The following is an 18,521-nucleotide window of genomic DNA, read 5'->3' as shown; positions in this document are numbered from 1 at the left end:
TTCACATGCATTGAGGCATTAATATTCGAAGAGTCATATTTAATTATAGGAGTTCTGAGAAACTCAAGAGATCTTCGGTTAGAATATGAAGAGTCTCTTCTATTGTTATATATTCACATCATGCAATAAGCATTGTACACTTGAACATTTCATTATCAATAAAGATATTTTGTGTTGTGTGGCTGGGTTTTTCCCTTCATTCTCGAAGGGTTTTCCTAGGATATTTTTCATGTTCTTTGTTTCAGTTTTTCTCTTTCTATTTGGTAGTTATTATCTTTGATTTTTGGGCTATAGTTTCAACAAAGGGAGTTTGAAAACAATGCTGCAAAATGAAGTCAGAAATGTGGAGAGCATAAGGGATGATGATGTGTCTAACTCCTCTCTCGGCCTCCCTATAAAGAAATGAGCCATGACTTCTTGGCTCCCTCCGTTTTCAAAAGATTATAAGCCATTTGAATTTCCAAGTATTAAATCGATTAAGAAAAGAGAGGGAAAGAAAAATAAAATAAAAGGTTGGAAGCAAGAGTTGGAAAGATTATAATTTCAATTGTTATTATAATATATACTTATATACATTCATGTAAGTATATCAATGGGCTGACATCATTAAATTACGTTATTATAATTTATTGGTGTCATTTCATTTTTATATTTATATGTACGTATATAAATATTTATTATAATAATATGATGAAAGATCAATTAAAAATCTCTTGAGGTATGTTTTATATTTTAATTTAAATTATTTTATGTTGTCTTAGATTATTTTCTTAATAGCTCATGCAGGTCCCATAAATGTATCATGTAATCAAGTCATTGCGTCCTTTCCAAATAAGTTTAAGGTCATACCTACCAATCCTAATGACTGAACTAAGAAAACATTCCATTCCGATGATCCCGTTTAGCAATGCTTCCCCTTTTTTCATCTTCAATGCTTCCCCCCTTTTCATCTTCTCCTGCAATCACCCATGAAAACACTTCTTCCAAAATAATAATTCATATAAACATAATAATTTTTATTTTAAATCAAGCAACTACTAATCATCTATTAACAATTAATGGTTAACGACCATCTTCATTAATTGTTAATACGTATATAAATAATTACCTATTTCACATGATCATGAAAGGATAATCCATTAAATCCAATGGTTATAAACAAGTTTAAAATTAGGTCAAAATTTTGGGATGTAACAGTAATGCCTGCATTAAGTCTATCAATGATAGAACTTAGAAGGTGGCTCTGTTGGACCCCATGAAAAGAGGTATGCCTAGATAAACAGCTAGCAGCTCACCCTGTTGAACCCCAGAATATTTACAATTCTAGGCCTTAGTCCTTGCTTTGTGTTCATAATATAGACAGTAGATTTTTGGCTATTTACCTTTTGACTAGAGACTTGAGTATATAACTCTAATGTCTTCTGCATTTCCATTACCACTTGAAGTGAGGCTTTACCATATAACAATGTGTCATCAAAAAAGAGTGTATGTAATGGAAAGGCTGGTGCCTGGAATCATTATTCCCTACCACAACCCCCACTTGGCAATTGTAAAATATACGACTGGGATTGGCTACCATGATTATGAAAAGAAATGGGGAAAGCAGATCTCTTTCATGCACACCTTGTGTGGCATTGAAGAAACTTGCAGGGTTACCATTAATGAAGACTAAAAAGAAAGCCCCTGATAAGCAGCAGAGTATCCACTTACACCATTTCTCTGAAAAGCCAATTATTTTTTTCGAACCTTCATAAGGAAAAGCCATTGGACTCTATAATAGGATTTCATCGTAAGCTTAACAATGAGGGACGACATGTGTGTTTGTTTAATGGAATGCAAAACCTCATGAGCTACTAATGCTCCCTCCAGTGTTACCCTTCCAAGGACAAAACCCCCTGTTTTGGGGGGAATCTTTGGAATAAGATGTTGAAGCCTTAGGTAAGTTGCATTTGTAATTATTTTGTATATTGAACTACACAATGAAATTGGCCAGAACTCTGCAAACGTTTTTGAATCTTTTGTTATGGGGATAACTGCATTATTAGTGACATTAAAGGACTTGAGCATTGAGCTGCTTTTGTGAGATTCTTCTATTAAAACAGATCCGAACCAATGAAACCCCACCATCTCTGGTAGAAACGAGTAGTCAAGCTATCAGAGCCAGGCGACTCATCTAGATCCATTGAGAAAACCACAGTCCTGATCTCTTCTAATGTGAATGGCCTCATTAATTACCATTCTCTTGTTGGGTAATGATTTTTGGCAATCCATTCAATACGTCATCTTCTCCTAATTGAAGTATGATGTGATTATCTTGGGTTGGGGCCAACAGCTCTTTAAAAACCGAACACCTTCCCTCTTGTATTTAGAAGGGACTTGTGATTTGAGCTCCAGAAACTGCATGATTGACTGAGAAAATTGAGTTAGCTGTCCTCTTTGCAAAAGCAGAAGCATGAAAGAGTTTGGTATTTCTAACCCCATCTTTCAGCCCAAGCTCCCTAGAATTTTGCCTCCAATAAGACTCTCCCCTTTTGCATAACTCCACCCTGTAGTCGGAATAAAGTAACTATTGTGTTTAGCACTTGTTAAGCTAGTCGGGCTAGGTAGTTAGGAGGTGACGGAATGCGTCGATTGGTTTCCAACCAACGAACCCTTCTATAAGTACTTGGATGATTGTCAATGTACGGGTGTGGTTTTTGGTATCAATAAAGAAAGATCATTTCCTTGCCTATTAGTACTATGGCATGAATAGTATCTGCAAGGTTTTACTCCTGGTGTACAAATTGAACTATCCTATGTGGTTAACATAGTTTTGTATTTTGAGATTTGGTTGATATTTCCACTCTACATTTTTGGCATCATTGCCTAAGTCCGGATCTGGAGGTATTGTGCTAGACAGGATGGACTAATGGGAAGACCATTTATACCTTGCATCCAAATTACTAATAGCGACAGAGAGGAGGAAATAACTAGGGAGGATCAGTTGACACGCGACCTAGTGACAACGTCGAAAGTTGCGGTCGAGCAGTACATGCAGAGGGAAGCCCATGAGAGGACAGTTCCTGAGAGCACGATATGCGATGAACTCTCCATGCCACCAACGGTACATGATCTCCTAGGACAGATTCCTCGGCTTTTGGCAAGGAACCTCATACATATTGAGGACGAAAGAGCACAAATCGAGAGGAAAAGAAGAAGGCAACAAGTTCTTCAACGATTTACTAAGAGGGCGTGGAATCACAAAGTAGAGGAACCTAATAAGCCAAGATAGGAAGATAGGCACTGAATTATTTCATGCCCCTAATTCCAAATAAATACCGAAGGACAGCACCAAAGGACGAAACTGAGGAGGAAGTTGCCCTAAGAACCTTACGTCTCCAGCAACAAGAAGAGAGACACCGTAATTGGAGAACACAAGGGGATTCCCACCGAAGTCAGGAAGGGTGGATTGAACATACCATTGAGGAACTAGCCAATTTGGTTATTTCAGAAACACCAGAAAGGCAGTTCGGGTGTCGAAAACCAGAAACCCCTTAATGACGAGAACTTCATCAAGAGGAGATAAGGAGTCAGGAGTCTAGCCCATCAGGAAGTGGTGTTCCATCGGGAGGTAAACTTCCATCAGGAAGTGGAGTTCCATCGGGAAGTGGTGTTCCATCTAGAAGGGGTGTTCCATCTGGAAGTGGGGTTCCAACCGGTGGTGGTGTTCCCTCGGGAGGAGGGATTCCATTGGGAAGGCAGCAACAAGGAAAGAAAATGGCAGTCGATAAACAAAAATTGCCTAAATTTATGGGGGACGGATCAGAGGACCCTGCTCACCATTGCAAAACTTGTATAACTCTATGGCAAGTGAACGGGGAGAATGACAGTAACAAATGGTTGAATGGTTGAAGGCATTTCCTGCCACATTAAGAGGGATCGCCATAGATTGGTATGCGGACTTGGATGCTGGCAAGAAGAACACTTGGGATAACCTGCTTGGAGCATTTGAGGGGGAATTCAAATTGTTAAGAGATGATGATGAAATTGTCACAGAAATCTATAACACCAAGCAAGACAAGAAGGAATCGGTGAAGGCTTATACCAGGCAACTGAAGGAACTCATCACCAAATTGGACAATAAGCCTACGGAAAGGTTAAAGAAAAGATGGTTTATTGAAGGACTCACCCCGTCCTTAAGGAAAAAAATGAAGATAGTCTCACCATCCACTTTTGGAGATGTTTGTAAGCGTGCTATGGACATTGAAAGCGAAAATAAAACCTCGAAGAGAAGATGGCATGGAAGCTCTAGTGAGAGTTTTGAGGAGAGTGAGGAAGAGTCGAAAACAATCCAAGCCTTGAGGAAGGACCTCAAACAGCTAATGAAGGAAGTAGCTGGAACTAAGGATGAGAAGAAGGAAGGTAAAAGCCTATGGTGTACAGACTGCGAAAAAGAGGGTCATACCAAAGGAGCATGCCCGAGAAAGATGTTTTGTGAGATTTGCCAGATAGGGGGTCATGCAATCAAAGACTGCCCTTATAACCTAAAAACAAGGATACCTAAACGATCTTCCTTAAGTTGCTTTTGAATATCATATGTTGGAGCATCCAAACCAAACTGAATGATATGTTCTGATTTGCAGTCAGCTCCCTTGTAACTCTGTCTTTTTCAGCAAAGCTATTCTTAAATACATGTTTATTCCAATGCTTAATTTTCCCTTTAAGATATTGCAATCTCTTATGGAATCGAAACATTTTTGTTCCATTCTGAACTGTTGCAGACAAGTTGACAACCACCAATTTGCTACCAAAGGTAGGGACATAGGGTACCTAAACCACATTCTTTCGAACTTAAAGGCAGGCTTTATTTTTTATATCTGATCACCTTCTGAAATAAGCTAAACTTATTGGAAAATTATCTGACCCAGCAAAAGGAAAAATCTCAGATTGAAAAATATATTTTGTAAAAACCATGTAGATCTAACTAAGCACGAGTCCAATCTGACTGCTATTTGCAAGAAATCCTTTCTATTATTTGTCCATGTATATTGGCCCTTTACTGGATGCACACCATGCATCTTGTTGTCCATGATGAATGCCTTAAATCTTGAATTGTCCTCAATAGGGGGGAAATGCCTCCTTTCTTCTCTGTTACTGATGATATGGCAATATAAAATCAAATTGTGCCTGCTGGATGTATGAGGTAAGTGCATCCCACACTTGTTTCTTCTCATGAGTAGGAGGAGGACCATACATATTAAGGAGAACAAAGCTAAGATCCTAACTTTGGACATTCAAAGCTTTCCAATTGTCAGCTGATTTATCAGACTGAACCTTCACTGTTTTAGGAGTCCATCCTCCCAAGGCACCACGAGCTGATACATGTACAGATTTCCACGCAGTGACAATTTAGTTTCTTGTAAAAAAAAATGTCTACTCCAGATGAGCCAAGTTGCCCTTTGATTCGGGCACTTTTGTCAGAGGCATTTAAACCTCTGACATTCCATGAGACTATCTTCAATGGGCTCGAGAAGAGCAGCATGCTCTTCTCAGCCTTTTAGACACTGAACAATTTTTCCAGTGTACATTGAATCCCAGCTTCAATTTCCTCTTTCGATTTTGCCTTTTCCCTGCCACACTTCTAAGGAGAGGACTTAACGGGAGTATAGGAGGACATTGTTTGGGAAATGTAAAGTGTTTGAGAATTATCAAATTCCTGCTCCAGATCATCTATATTTGATTGCCCATCACAAACTTCCTCTGCCATACAACCTTGGGAAATTGATTGTGGAGAAAGAGGCAGATAATGAGAGGTGAATTGATCACTGGGTAATAAATCTGAAGCAGGATGCAAAGGATCCTCTTCATCGCACACTTCATCAACTATTTGTACCATCAAGATTAATGCCACCTTAAGGATATATCATCCACTAGTTTTTTAAGATAATGGGACTCTTCCAGATGTCCTTTTTGAAAAAGAAATAATGAAACAGTTGTTGTCTCCATCTTCAAATCTTGATCCATAAGGAAATTCCAATAAGGAATTCATGGTTGAGAGTGCTCCATCAGGGAGGTCAATCTGAATATGGTTGGGCTTCATAGTCAACTGAATTTGCTGCATAATAGCTGTCACAAGAGTATCAACTGGACCTTCAAAAGTAAATATCAAGCTTGTAAATTCAGCTAGTTGAGTCCATCCCCTGGAGCTCACTACTGAAACATTAAGAATTGGGAAAATCTTCCAGGGATTCTGAATCATTAGTGAATGATTCTTGTTGCCAGGATGAAGTGTGTTTAATACCATATTTGCGTCAGTAGATTGAAGTCTGGGATCTGTGATAATTGTTTTTGTCCCATTTTCCATACTCAAAATCACAATTGTGATCCTTTTCAAACTGAAAAGAATGACAATAGTGACAAGTATTTTTGTGGTTCTCAACAAGGATAGTTTGATTCCAAATCCCGTGAATTGTTTTAATTTTGAGCACAGTGATCTTGGTAGTATCCAATGGTAGACAAAGCCATACAGGTCTGGAAGGATTACAAAAAAATTGATTATCATGCTTGAGAAAGATACCTAAACGATTTCTCATTCTTTCTATTAGATCATTTTATTTGTATTCAAGGCAGTAAATGTAATTGAACCCAATAAGGAACAAACCTAGTATCAAAATGATCAGCAGAGATGTTAGGGGTCCATGCATTCAAACATAACCCAGCCCCTTGAAAGGCCTGAGCCTTAGATCTATAAATCGTATCTCAATGCATGGCAGTTGAAAACGGGACAATAAAGATTCCCTTTGATTCATCTAAATAGAAAATTTGATTTACACCTTCCCATTCATCAAACAAAAAATTGTGAAGGATTCGCATAGAATAAGTTGCTTGCCTAAACTTACACATCAGAGCCTTGTGACGAAGATCATGAACTCGTTGGCATATTAGGTCTAATGCTAGAGTAATATCGACAACCCCAGTTTGTAGGTCTCCCATATGATTCTGCGAACTTGTGTGGATCCCCTTGGGCAGATTCTGTCACACCTCAAGCTTTGGGAACCCATTTTAACTTGGTTTGGGGTATAGCCTTCTGCTTTCCCATGTTTCCTCTAGGATACTCTTTTCTTTCTCTTTTTGTCTTCGAAGAGAGTGAGACTCGAAGAGGCACAGGCGGAGGTGATGACATTCATTTTCCATTTGGTTTGAAAGGAGCTCTTTTGAGGGGAAGAGTCATTTCCTGATTTCCCAAGGCAGATGTTGAGGCAAACAGGGGGGTTCGAATAGACGGTACCTCACATTCAGTTCAGGGGGCGTCATCATATCATTCGAGCATCTGCCTAATGTTAACCTTCTGAAGATGTTCCACTTCCAACTCATCACAAGTGTCAATAGGGGACAATCATCCCTTAGTTGCAACACCTGATTTAGTTTTACCATGTTTGCAGACAGGCTGGACAATGGAACGTCCTCTAAAAATACTTATAGGTGACTAATGTGATGAAGAGTGAAGAGTTTGTCGTTGCCCTGCATGTACCTGTGTGCCTTGCCAAGACAATCCTGGAATAGCAGTGTACTGAGGAAAAAGCAAACTTGGTTGCTTTGGCAAAGGAGCCCTTCTGATGTTCCACTTGCAACTCATCACCACAGGTGTCAATAGGGGACAATCGTCCCTTAGTCGAAACACCTGATTTAGTTCTACCATGTTTGCACGCAGGCTGGACAATGGAACTTCCTCTAAAAATACTTACAAGTGGCTGTTGTGATGAAGAGTGAAAAGTTTGTCGTTGCCCTGCATGTACCTGTGTGCATTGCCAAGACAATCCTGGAATGGCAGTGTGCTGAGGAAAAATCAAACTTGGTTGCTTTGGCAAAGGAACCCTGATTTTCCGTCTTCGAAGTCTCTCCTTTTTCATTGACCTTGATGCAGTCCTCTGTACCAACAGGAATGCTACTAACTCTGGGAAACCCTATTTAAAGAGGGATCAGATGGGAAGAATGAGAAAAATTCAAAGAACTGTAATCTGATGCCGCATCCTCGTAAGTTTTCTCAAGCAATGGATTTATCCGTTCTGGAACCCGATCTTCAAAACAAATATCAAAAGGAAGCTGCTTGTCCTTTAGTAGCCATCTGTTCTTTAAAAAAAATCATTTCGCTGGTTGAACAGTCACCTTGCCACAAAAAATATTTGTGCTCGATCCTACTCCCTATGGGTGGCCATTACCAGGCTCAGGCATTCACAGGTTCTCAAAATGCATGCTCACCCAAATCTTCTCACTAAACGCAGAGCTCATTTTTCTTTTACATTAGTTGTATTTTACATTTTCACTGGTTTGCTTTTTTTTGCAGAGAGCGGTAGCAATAAAAACTGGAGCAGAGTAAAGGATTTTAAAAGTTCGCATTACTAAGTCTGCACATTCATCCTGTCATGCACTACAAAGTTCATTAAGATCGACCATTACTTTTTCATTGTCATTAAGTCTAAACACTCGGCTAATTTTCTAAAGCAAACAAAATGCACTTTGAAGTTCCATTGAACTATTACACTCATTTGCGGGCATTACAAAACTTCTCAATTGAGCTAATGGAATTATTCTAATAATTGAGCACATAGAATATGTCCCATGACTAAACATTGTCATTTTCATCGAATTCTTGAGGTGTTAAACATGGTCTAATATGAGTGATTGCTATAGCATAATGCAAACCATAGTTTAAAATTCTGCGATATATTGCTAAAATCACGATATATGGCGCCAGATTCTACAGGGTGATTTAATTGCTGCTAAATTCGGCACCAGTTTAATGAATATAACACAGCAAGATAAATACCAAAATATCGCCAAAACACAAGAATTCTGGGGGATTAAATCGACAGTAAAATGAACAAAATATGATATAAAATTTAGGGCTTCGTAAAACCATTTTTGCAGACAATCAATGGAAATGAAGGCTGTTAGAGAAAACATTGCTCCACAGCTGGGATGACAGTTTAGAAAGTCATTAATCAATGCATTCAAATGCCCAGACCTGCGATTAAATTTTGAAAGTTTATAATGTTTTCAATCAAATGCCAAGACTCGCAAATTTTCATGCGATACTGATTTCGCTACCTGGCCGACTATATCAAATAAACTATTGATAGACTTTAATTCACGATACTAATAATTGCTTTATATAATATATAAGTTATTTACTAAAGTATCACATTTATAATTATCTATCTAAAATGTTATTAGTGTCTGGCCGGAAAAGACTATAGTTTATCAAATCACTATCTTGGCGGAGAAGAGCTAATTAATTTTTATTTTTATTTATACTATTTTGATACAAGAGATTATAGTTATATAATTATTTAATTGTCCAATCAATATATGGTCTGCATCACATTTATAATTATCTATCTAAAATGTTAATGATGACTAGGCTGAAACAACCATAGTGTATCAAATCACTATCTTGGCGAACAAGAGCTAATTAATTTATATTTTAGAGTTTTTATATTTTGATTTATATTATTTTGATATTAATTTATATTTTAAAGTTTATATATATTGATTTATATTATTTTGATATAAAAGATTATACTTCTACAATTATAATTTATATTTATAAAATTATTTAATGGTCAAGACTCCAATCAATATATGCTCTACATATTTGGAATTTTGATGTATGTGTCTATTTTTAAAAATTATATGTTTTCAAACATTCAATAAGTGTCGATTTATTGCCGAGTTCTTGGTGAATCCAAGTTTTTCAATTTTTTTGGGTCAGCCGAGTTATTGCCGGGTCCAAGTTTTCAACTATTATGCAAACAATTATTACCAACCATTAAAGTGAGGTCTCTCAAAATGAAACTTGTGACAATCTAGAACCATTAAGCTCTCCTTATTCCACACCTGATGTTCAACATGGGCGCCAGTTGATCAACATGCATCTCTAGTAGATGTTTGTTTATGTAAGTAGCAAATACAAAAGAAGCAATCCTTGACAAGTGAATATGATAAACATTTGACATGATTTTACTCACATTACAACATATATTATGCCTACTCCATCTCCATAATTGATGGCATGTAGGAATATTCCAATGGATAATACAGCGGGATTATTTTATAGAGGAAGTCCTCCAAGAACAACTTGTACTAACATACAAAATTACAAGTGAACAACAACATCAATAATAATAGAAATTCCAACCAGCTGCTGTGGAACTGGACTGGAGTAGGAAAAGACCCTAAAAACAGAAAAGTTGACTAGGGCTGATGCTAAAGTTGACGGGGATAAAACCACAATAGAATAAACCCTAGGTGTGTATAACCTAACTGATATATACAAATGTATCTATTACTAGTCATGTAAGGGAACAACACATGGAGGTAGCTAACTAGATATTGGATAATGAAAGCTAAAAATGAAGAATGCAAATCTTGCACACAACTCCCTACATGCAACAGCTGCCAACTTCTCACAATCAATTTACTCGGAATATTGCTGTTCACATTGCTTGGTGCAGTATAAATGTCATTCCAAAAGAGTTCACATATGACCACAAAATAACATAGACTCTGTCATTAGACTTCGTGGATTTGTAATTACCCATATATTGATTGCATTCTTCATAATTACATGGCCTTCATATGTATCCCAATGCACCAAATTCAAAAGAACAAGTAATTATAGCCCAAGTATGAAATTGTGACCAAATTACAACACTCCGTCCTGAAGAGTAAAAATTTGAAGCAACAACACACACACAAAACCTAGTTCTCGATGCACAAGACAAACCCTGCTAAAAAAACACTTTGTTTGAAGTATGAGTTCTTGAATTAAGTAGACAGTTCTGCAAGCAATAGTGCACTATAAGGTAGATTGCCCTCAAAAACCATTATTTACTTACAGTGCTTTGGGGTAATCAATATAATAATTTATTTTTGCATTTTCACATTATTTGCACATATTCCCGTGTTCAATCCACTGTTGCATCCAGATAAATGTTTTGAGATTTCATTCTTCTTTCTCCTTAAAACCAATGATCGTGTCTCCTACATCAATTCATCATTATTTGCCCAAAGGTGTTTCACTCTTTATTTTATCATACAAAATCAAACTTCGGAATAAATAAGCCCTAGTTCCAAGGAGTTTGTGCTTACTAATACCTTCGGAATTCAGGAAACCCTATGCAAATATTCAATTTTCTTAACAATGTGGCTGTTCTCAAAACTAATTAAGCTTTCTTAAGCATGTTTACTTTTCACATGCATTTTCCAAATGCAAACTTTGCAACATTACATTCTTAAATATGTTTATTTTTCACATGCATGATCCAAATGCAAGCTTCGTAACATTCACACCAGAAATGTATCGAAAAATTGAACCGAACCGTAAATGTTGATTTTTTACATGCATTTTGATTTTTTACATGCATGATCCAAAAGTAAACTTAGTAACATTCACACCAGAACTGTATTCTGTACCATCCCACACCATGAAAAGCATAGCTGAACAAAGTTTTGTTATTAATAGGAAATTCCAAGAAATGCCATAAAAAACCTGCGGCTGCTGCAGATAGATTCTAGCAGGAAAAAGCTTGAATAGAGCTCTGGATGATTTCGAACTTTCTCCCTTAATATCTTCTATCCGAGACATAAAGTTATCCTGACAATTGAAATGGTAGAAAAATATTTCTCAGCAATATATAAGCTGTAGAAGACTGCGCTAAAGCTCCAAATTGCAATATTTATTCAAAACATGAATCAAAGAAACAACAAAGAAGTTATACCAAGAATGGTAAGTCTAGAAGAGGTGCAAGACTATTGCCAGATTTTGAAGTTGAATAACTACCAAAACTTCCCTGCAAATTTACCATGTGATATGATCAGATATGAAAGTCAACAAGTTTTGGGTACAGAAAAGAATTCTCTATTAAATTTAACACTAACAAAATTTTGTTACAAGGTGAATTTCTATGAGTTCAATACTAAATCAAATTGCAAAATAGTTGTACACAAAGTCAAGTACAATCCTTTGGGTTGATACTCATTTCTAGTCAAACAAGGTAATGTTAAAAGAAACTGCAATAAGCTAAAAGTTTATAATTGGAAAGGCAATAGCTTCTTAACTCCCTTGATAAACCAAAGACTAGCTCTAGGGGGTGAAAACAATGACTAGTTTACAGCCTGCAAATTGGATGGCAGAGTACATCAATAGAAATGAATCTGAATCACAAAAACAAGAAGATTTCCTCGTTATTCAAGGATAGTGGACCGCACAGCCACAAGTGCCATAGATCCCTGAAATTCTAGGATATGGAGACTTGTAAGGACTATACTATTAACACAGTTTTAAGAAATTACAGCAAACAATACCTGAGCCAAATCAATTTACAGACTCTAGTGACAGTTTAAACATATATGACTTGAATAGAATCACTTGACATGCTTCTCTATCAATCTCTGACAATCCTATTAGGATTTCAAGGTAAAATATAAAAACGATTATTTTCTTGTCACTGCCATAGTTTTAGACTTTTAGTTGTTGCAAAAGAACCTTCAATGATATTCTACATAATATAATAAGTTGTGCAGGATTCCTTCAAATTTTGAATCTATCATATGTTTTAGCGGGGATATAAATCCCATGAGAAATCATTACTATTGTAATATATGTGAACAAATAAGCTTGCTACTCTTAATAAGAACAGAAAGATGAATTGGGCATAAACCATTAGATTATTAAAATACTAGAATTCTCAATTAGTTATACATTTAGTTAACAGTTATTACTCTGTATATCATATAATCATCCACTTTATTGCTGACTATTTATTTTATGAAAGACAAGAAAATAACAAAATAGGAAGATCTTGAATTACCTTATCCTTTTGGAAGTCCATTGTATGTGATCCAATCATAACAACCCTTGACTCAGTTTTGTCAAGTTGTTCCAACTTCTTGTAGTGTTCCAGGTTGCCCATCATTGATCTTTCAACATCCTTTATAAAAAGGAGCAGAGGCTCTTTTGACGCTTCACTTCCCAAAAGCTTTCATCCAAAATTGTTGACACAATAAACAATGGGTCTGATAAGTAAGTCTACTACCTTATCCAAACAATTACCAGACATTGTTATAGAAAATATTGAAAAACTTACATCAATAAGGGCATCGAACATAATCTTATTCTCGTCCTCGCCAACAGAGTGCTCCAAACGAAGCTCCAACACTGCATGAGAGATCCGTGGGCAGCTGTCAAGCAAACAACAAAATATCCCTGAGCACCCTACAACCACACCATCCCATAGCCTACAGACACCTACAGACCCCCACATATGAAACCCATTCACATATGGCTAGACTTTAAATGGCAAAGCTGGGACAGATGAACAAGGTAAACACATAATATTATAATAAGCTTTTTATCATTAACTTAAATAGAGGCATTAAATTTTCTAGTATTGAAACTTGCAACTGCAGTAACTCACTAGCAGTGACAAACGTCAAATTACAATCCATGCTCAGCAATGTGCTATAAGTTCCATCCTGGATGCTATTTAAGAATTTTCACCCAAAAGCAAATAGATCAAACCAAGTTGATATTCTATGCAACTGGCTAACAGCTTTAATAAGATTACTACATGGTGACCATTTGGCAATATAATTTCAGTCTAGGAATATAAAAGCAAATAGCTTTTGACCTAAGATGTCAATTAAAACGAGCAATTTTCATACAATCCTTCTGGAAATTTGTCAACATAATGGTCACCTACAATTGTAACATAAATCTTCCTGACAACAGATAATCTAAGCTTAGAAATTTATATTGGAGTTTTTATACCTTTCCAAATATGCAAGTAGAGTACCAATATTGTTTTCTAATGTCTACATAAAACTAGAAGTCCATTCCATCTACATCCATGATGCTAACTACTGGATGGGTTTCTTAATATAAAAGTTATGACCATCGACTACTCTTGTCCATGTGATTTTCCCTTCAACTCTTCTACACCCAGGACACTCTCCATAGGACATCACACTCTGCATTGAAAATTATATTATGATTTATAGCTCTACAGGCTATTCCTGTATTCTATTTGAGAAATGTGGAAATTTATCTTGCTCCATATTCAACACATCTACTCCTCTGAAATATCAGTTTGTTTCTCAGATGTATCTCATCGCAACTGTGCTCGTGTATTGCTATTATCTTCTAGGATATTGAGTTGCTATTGCCATATGTCTAAGTTGCTGAATCGTGGGACTTTTCGGATGATTCCAGGTACGAAACATACCGGAATCAAATTCTAAAATCAATCTCCTGTTGGTACACATCTGGGATTTATGTTTTTAAATGCTGAAATGTTTTGTGATTCTATCTTAATCTTTAACATATTTTTGAGAGCTACACTGCTGACACACACTGCATTGAAAATTATATTATGATTTATAGCTCTACAGGTTATTCCTGTATTCTATTTGAGAGATGTGGAATTTTATCTTGCTCCATATTCAACACATCTAATCCTCTGAAACATCAGTTTGTTTCTCAGATGTATCTCATGGCAACTGTAATTTGTATAGCTATTATCTTCTAGGATATTGAGTCGCTATTGCCATATGTCTAAGTTGCTGAATCGTGGGACTTTTCAGGTGATTAAAGGTACGAAACATACCGGAATTGAATTCCAAAATGAATCTCCTGTTGGTACACATCTGGGATTTATGTTTTTAAATGCTGAAATGTTTTGTGATTCTAGCTTGATCTTTAACATATTTTTGAGACCTACACTGCTGATTAGCAAATTCTGAAATTATCTATCATGAGATTCTACTTTGATCTTTTTGATACTGCAATTTGAATTTAGATTAGAATGACATGTTTCAAAACTTGAAATTTGTAATGGTTTTGTTTAGCATATGTATTTGGATATTATGTATTTGCATATAACATTCTAAACTTAATTCTAATATTTTTTAGCTGCATGTCTATACATATACATATGAGCATATATATGTATATGTGTGTGTGTAAATATGTATGCATGCATGTATGTATGAATGTACCGAAAACATACCCGACCCCCAAACAAATCCTGCCATACTAGAATTTCATACCCACATAAACGTCACCATTCCCGTTCCCATTCCGAAATCAGCAACTTAGCCATATATTTTTATCAATTTTATTGGATCTTAAGAATTTACATTTCATTTGTAACCCCCTCATACAGAGTGCCCCAGTCCTTTCTTTTTCATTTCTCTAATACCATTTATAGTGAGATAGAAAAGGACCATCTTTCTTTACTGTTATCATTGGCTATATATCGGCTGCACATGCCCAATTATCTAGTTCATTTGATAGATAACAGAGAATAAATATGATGTTTGCTGGACCTTACCCAAAAAAGACAACAATCAAGAATATAAATTAAAAAATTAATGACATCACCATGACCAACAAAACAAAAATTAAATGTGAAACCTGCCAATGATATGTGCCAATAATTAGGATTAAAGCTTTGTGTGATAGTAAGAATCTTTGTTTTGCAAGAGGATCAACTTCTAGTTACCTGCAGAATAGTATTTCTCCACTCAAACAACTCCTTGATGGATTTCCTCCAAAGCACATCTACATAATTCAAGAAGGCTAAAATTTAATACCTTTTGAACATGTTCCTTTTAATCCATTCCAAATATTATTATTTCATGCACTTGTGACATTGGTTGGTCTTGTTCATATAGCTATAACTCTAGAGACTTCAGTGACAATGGGAGCCAATACTCAGTTATCTGATAGTGTAAATTTTTCATAGAAATGATGTGTCTTCAATCTGTCAATCCTTTGGTCAACTCTATCAGAATGATTTAACAATTCCATATCAATAGTTGAGAATTCTCAGATTATGTTATAGTTTATCAAAAACAATGTAGACGGTATCTTTGTCAAATTTGAGATTTCTGAGGGCCTTGATATTTTAGTTTGTTTAGAAAAAAATCCATATCACAACGATTTTCTTTTTCTCCCTTCCAATAACTCTTGGTCATTTTTGTATTTTCTAAACTTAGTATATCCATTCATGGTTAATGGTTCCTTGCTGTTACCTATTTCCTTCTCTGAAGCTTTCCCGTTTGTCACACATAATTTAAATTTTCATTTTTGTTTATCTCTTGATCCTCTTTCATATCTTTCACAATTTAGTCCCACAAATCAAGCAATGTTTAAGTACTCTTTTTGCACTTTCTTGTTCTTCTTACAAGGACAGGAACCAGTATTTCCCTCTCTAGAACCGCCATCATCATCAAACATAACAGCTACTGTCATTGGTAATCAGGTTAGGTCTATTTTTGAATCTCTTTATATTTTTGTTGTAAAGTACGCATTGAATTTGGAAGCTTATGGCACTCGAAAAGGTGGTTGTTTTAGCAAACTTCTAACACTGACAGCTTCTCTTATATACTAAGGTATTGATCACCCATTATTTCATGGTGACTGAACAACACAAACAAGGGTAAAAGTTCAGTTGAAGATGTCTCTACTAACGTACTTTTTCCTCGATTCCTCATCTCTGTTTGGTTTTGTTTCAATAGTTGGCCTTGGCATACAACAGTAACTCATTCTGATTAAAAATGTAATAACCCCTAATAGCATCTTACTTAATTTGTTCCAAAATTCCCTTTTAGAGTTTGGTTCATATTTAGAGATGTTAATTTGTAGTGTTTCAAGCTAGAAGAATCTTAGTTCTCACTAATTATCATATGTCATTATATTTAGAAATAATACATACTTAAGCATTAATTCTTTAATCTCACTAACCCTAAGGAGGATGGTAGAATTACTGCTGCTCGAGTACGAAAAAAATCAACATAAGGCTCCCTTGTGGTTCTCACCCATATTGGGACTCCTCCTCCCCAAAGGGATTGAATTTTTCCTTCCCCTATGCAAACTACCTATCTGCCTGGTTGCATTAATGAGCGATTAAAGAATTGAATTAGTATATATTATTATCCTTATATTACATATTTGTTGGATGTAATACTTCATAATACATTTAGCAATTAACATGTTTAAGTCTCAATTCCTGACTTCTCTTCCAAACTCAATCCTAGGGCAAGTACACTCTCTGGATTTACTCGGCCTTCCCCTACACAACACCAACTATCGACTCCAAGGCTATAGCAAGAGAATGAGGGGTTCGACTATAAACATTCTAATTCTTTTGCCATACTAAAATATATAGATTTGTATACTATTTTTAATTTATATATATAAGTCTGGTTATTATTACATGAGTATTTCATATATGATACATGTAATAGGTTGTATTTTATAAACACACAGACGTGCATATATGTCAATATGAAATATCTATAACATTTAATAGACATATGACAATGTGTAATCTGACCCATAATTACAAATTCAATATTAAAATTACACATACATACATGCACGCACGCACGCACACACCCACACACACACACACATAAATACGCGCATGGACGCACGCGCACATATATATATATAGTCCCATATGATATTACGATATTAACATCATATTGGTAAATCTCAATTGTTTAATCCTATTATAATATATATACATACAAATAAATCCATATACACACACACACACATATACATCTCATGACTAATTACTATTTTCATACTTGATAATAGATAAATTTATAATTTCCTCCTTATTTCATTAGATTATTCACTTAATAATTTTTTATTGCAAGTATTATAATCAATAGGAAAGTTAAATGGTAAGGGAGCTTTGAATACATACCTTGACTTTCTCCATGCAGTTCAAGGATGTAGTTTCTTTATTAGTCTACCCTTTTATAATCCATGATTATAAAAAAAATTACTGCCATACATTCCTCAACTTCCCGAGTGGACTTCTAACTTTATTAGTGTTCTTGGCTGCCACTGTTATGTGATAATTTTTTGGTAATTTCTCCCTAGTCTGTCTAATGAGAAGTATAGTTATGATATTGTTTCTTCATCATACCATGTGATAGAAGATAATATTAGAGAATATTGTGTGTAAAATAATGATTTCCATATGATGAGAAACAACACCTTTTTGTATATCTTTCAATCAGTTAATTTATCAATCATGTCTTTCCATGTTAAGGGTTGCCGACTAAGATGTTTATTTATTTATTGGCCAACTATTTGCTATAATGTTTATTAACATTATGTGTTATTTTGAATTTATTTATATATGTTATTCATTCATGAATAATCGATATGTATATAAGGATGAGTGAGTAGCCGAGTTGGTGGGAAGGCGAGTCATGAGGCGTAGTGTTATGCTAATGATCCCAGTGCTATGCAATGACACCAATTGGAGTCGCACTAGATTACCACAATTCCTTTTAGATGAAACCTTTTGCTTCCAGTCAGCCCTTAAGTGGGAATGGTATGTGGTTTTGGTGGTGGAGGATGGTAGTAATTTTTGTTGAATTTTATTCAGTTTGTTAAAAAAATTCCGTAGTACTCTAGGAGGCAAATAAGACCCTGTTTCGCAGATTGGTGGCATGAT

General features: G+C 35.6%; 1 protein-coding gene across 3 annotated transcripts in view; it reads right to left on the bottom strand.

The window, feature by feature from the left end:
* Positions 1–18,521, bottom strand: part of LOC149539416 (uncharacterized) — a 137,818-nt gene that overhangs the window by 45,153 nt on the left and 74,144 nt on the right. For all 3 annotated transcript variants that reach the window (XR_016356229.1, XM_089800657.1, XM_089800658.1), the window contains 4 exons: positions 13,128–13,198; positions 12,852–13,019; positions 11,760–11,831; positions 11,531–11,635 (listed from right to left, as the gene is read on the bottom strand). Coding sequence is in view for 2 of the 3 variants with exons in the window: in XM_089800657.1 (XP_089656783.1) it covers positions 11,531–11,635; positions 11,760–11,831; positions 12,852–13,019; positions 13,128–13,198 (416 nt within the window). In the remaining variant the exon portion in view is untranslated. The remainder of the gene's footprint in view (positions 1–11,530; positions 11,636–11,759; positions 11,832–12,851; positions 13,020–13,127; positions 13,199–18,521) is intronic.

This window comes from Cupressus sempervirens, chromosome 9, assembly GCF_028749045.1.
Source record: "Cupressus sempervirens isolate cs-2001-9-10 chromosome 9, ASM2874904v1, whole genome shotgun sequence".
NCBI lineage: Eukaryota > Viridiplantae > Streptophyta > Pinopsida > Cupressales > Cupressaceae > Cupressus > Cupressus sempervirens.
Note: the sequence above shows the minus strand (reverse complement) of the source record. Positions and strands in the feature narration are given on the sequence as shown.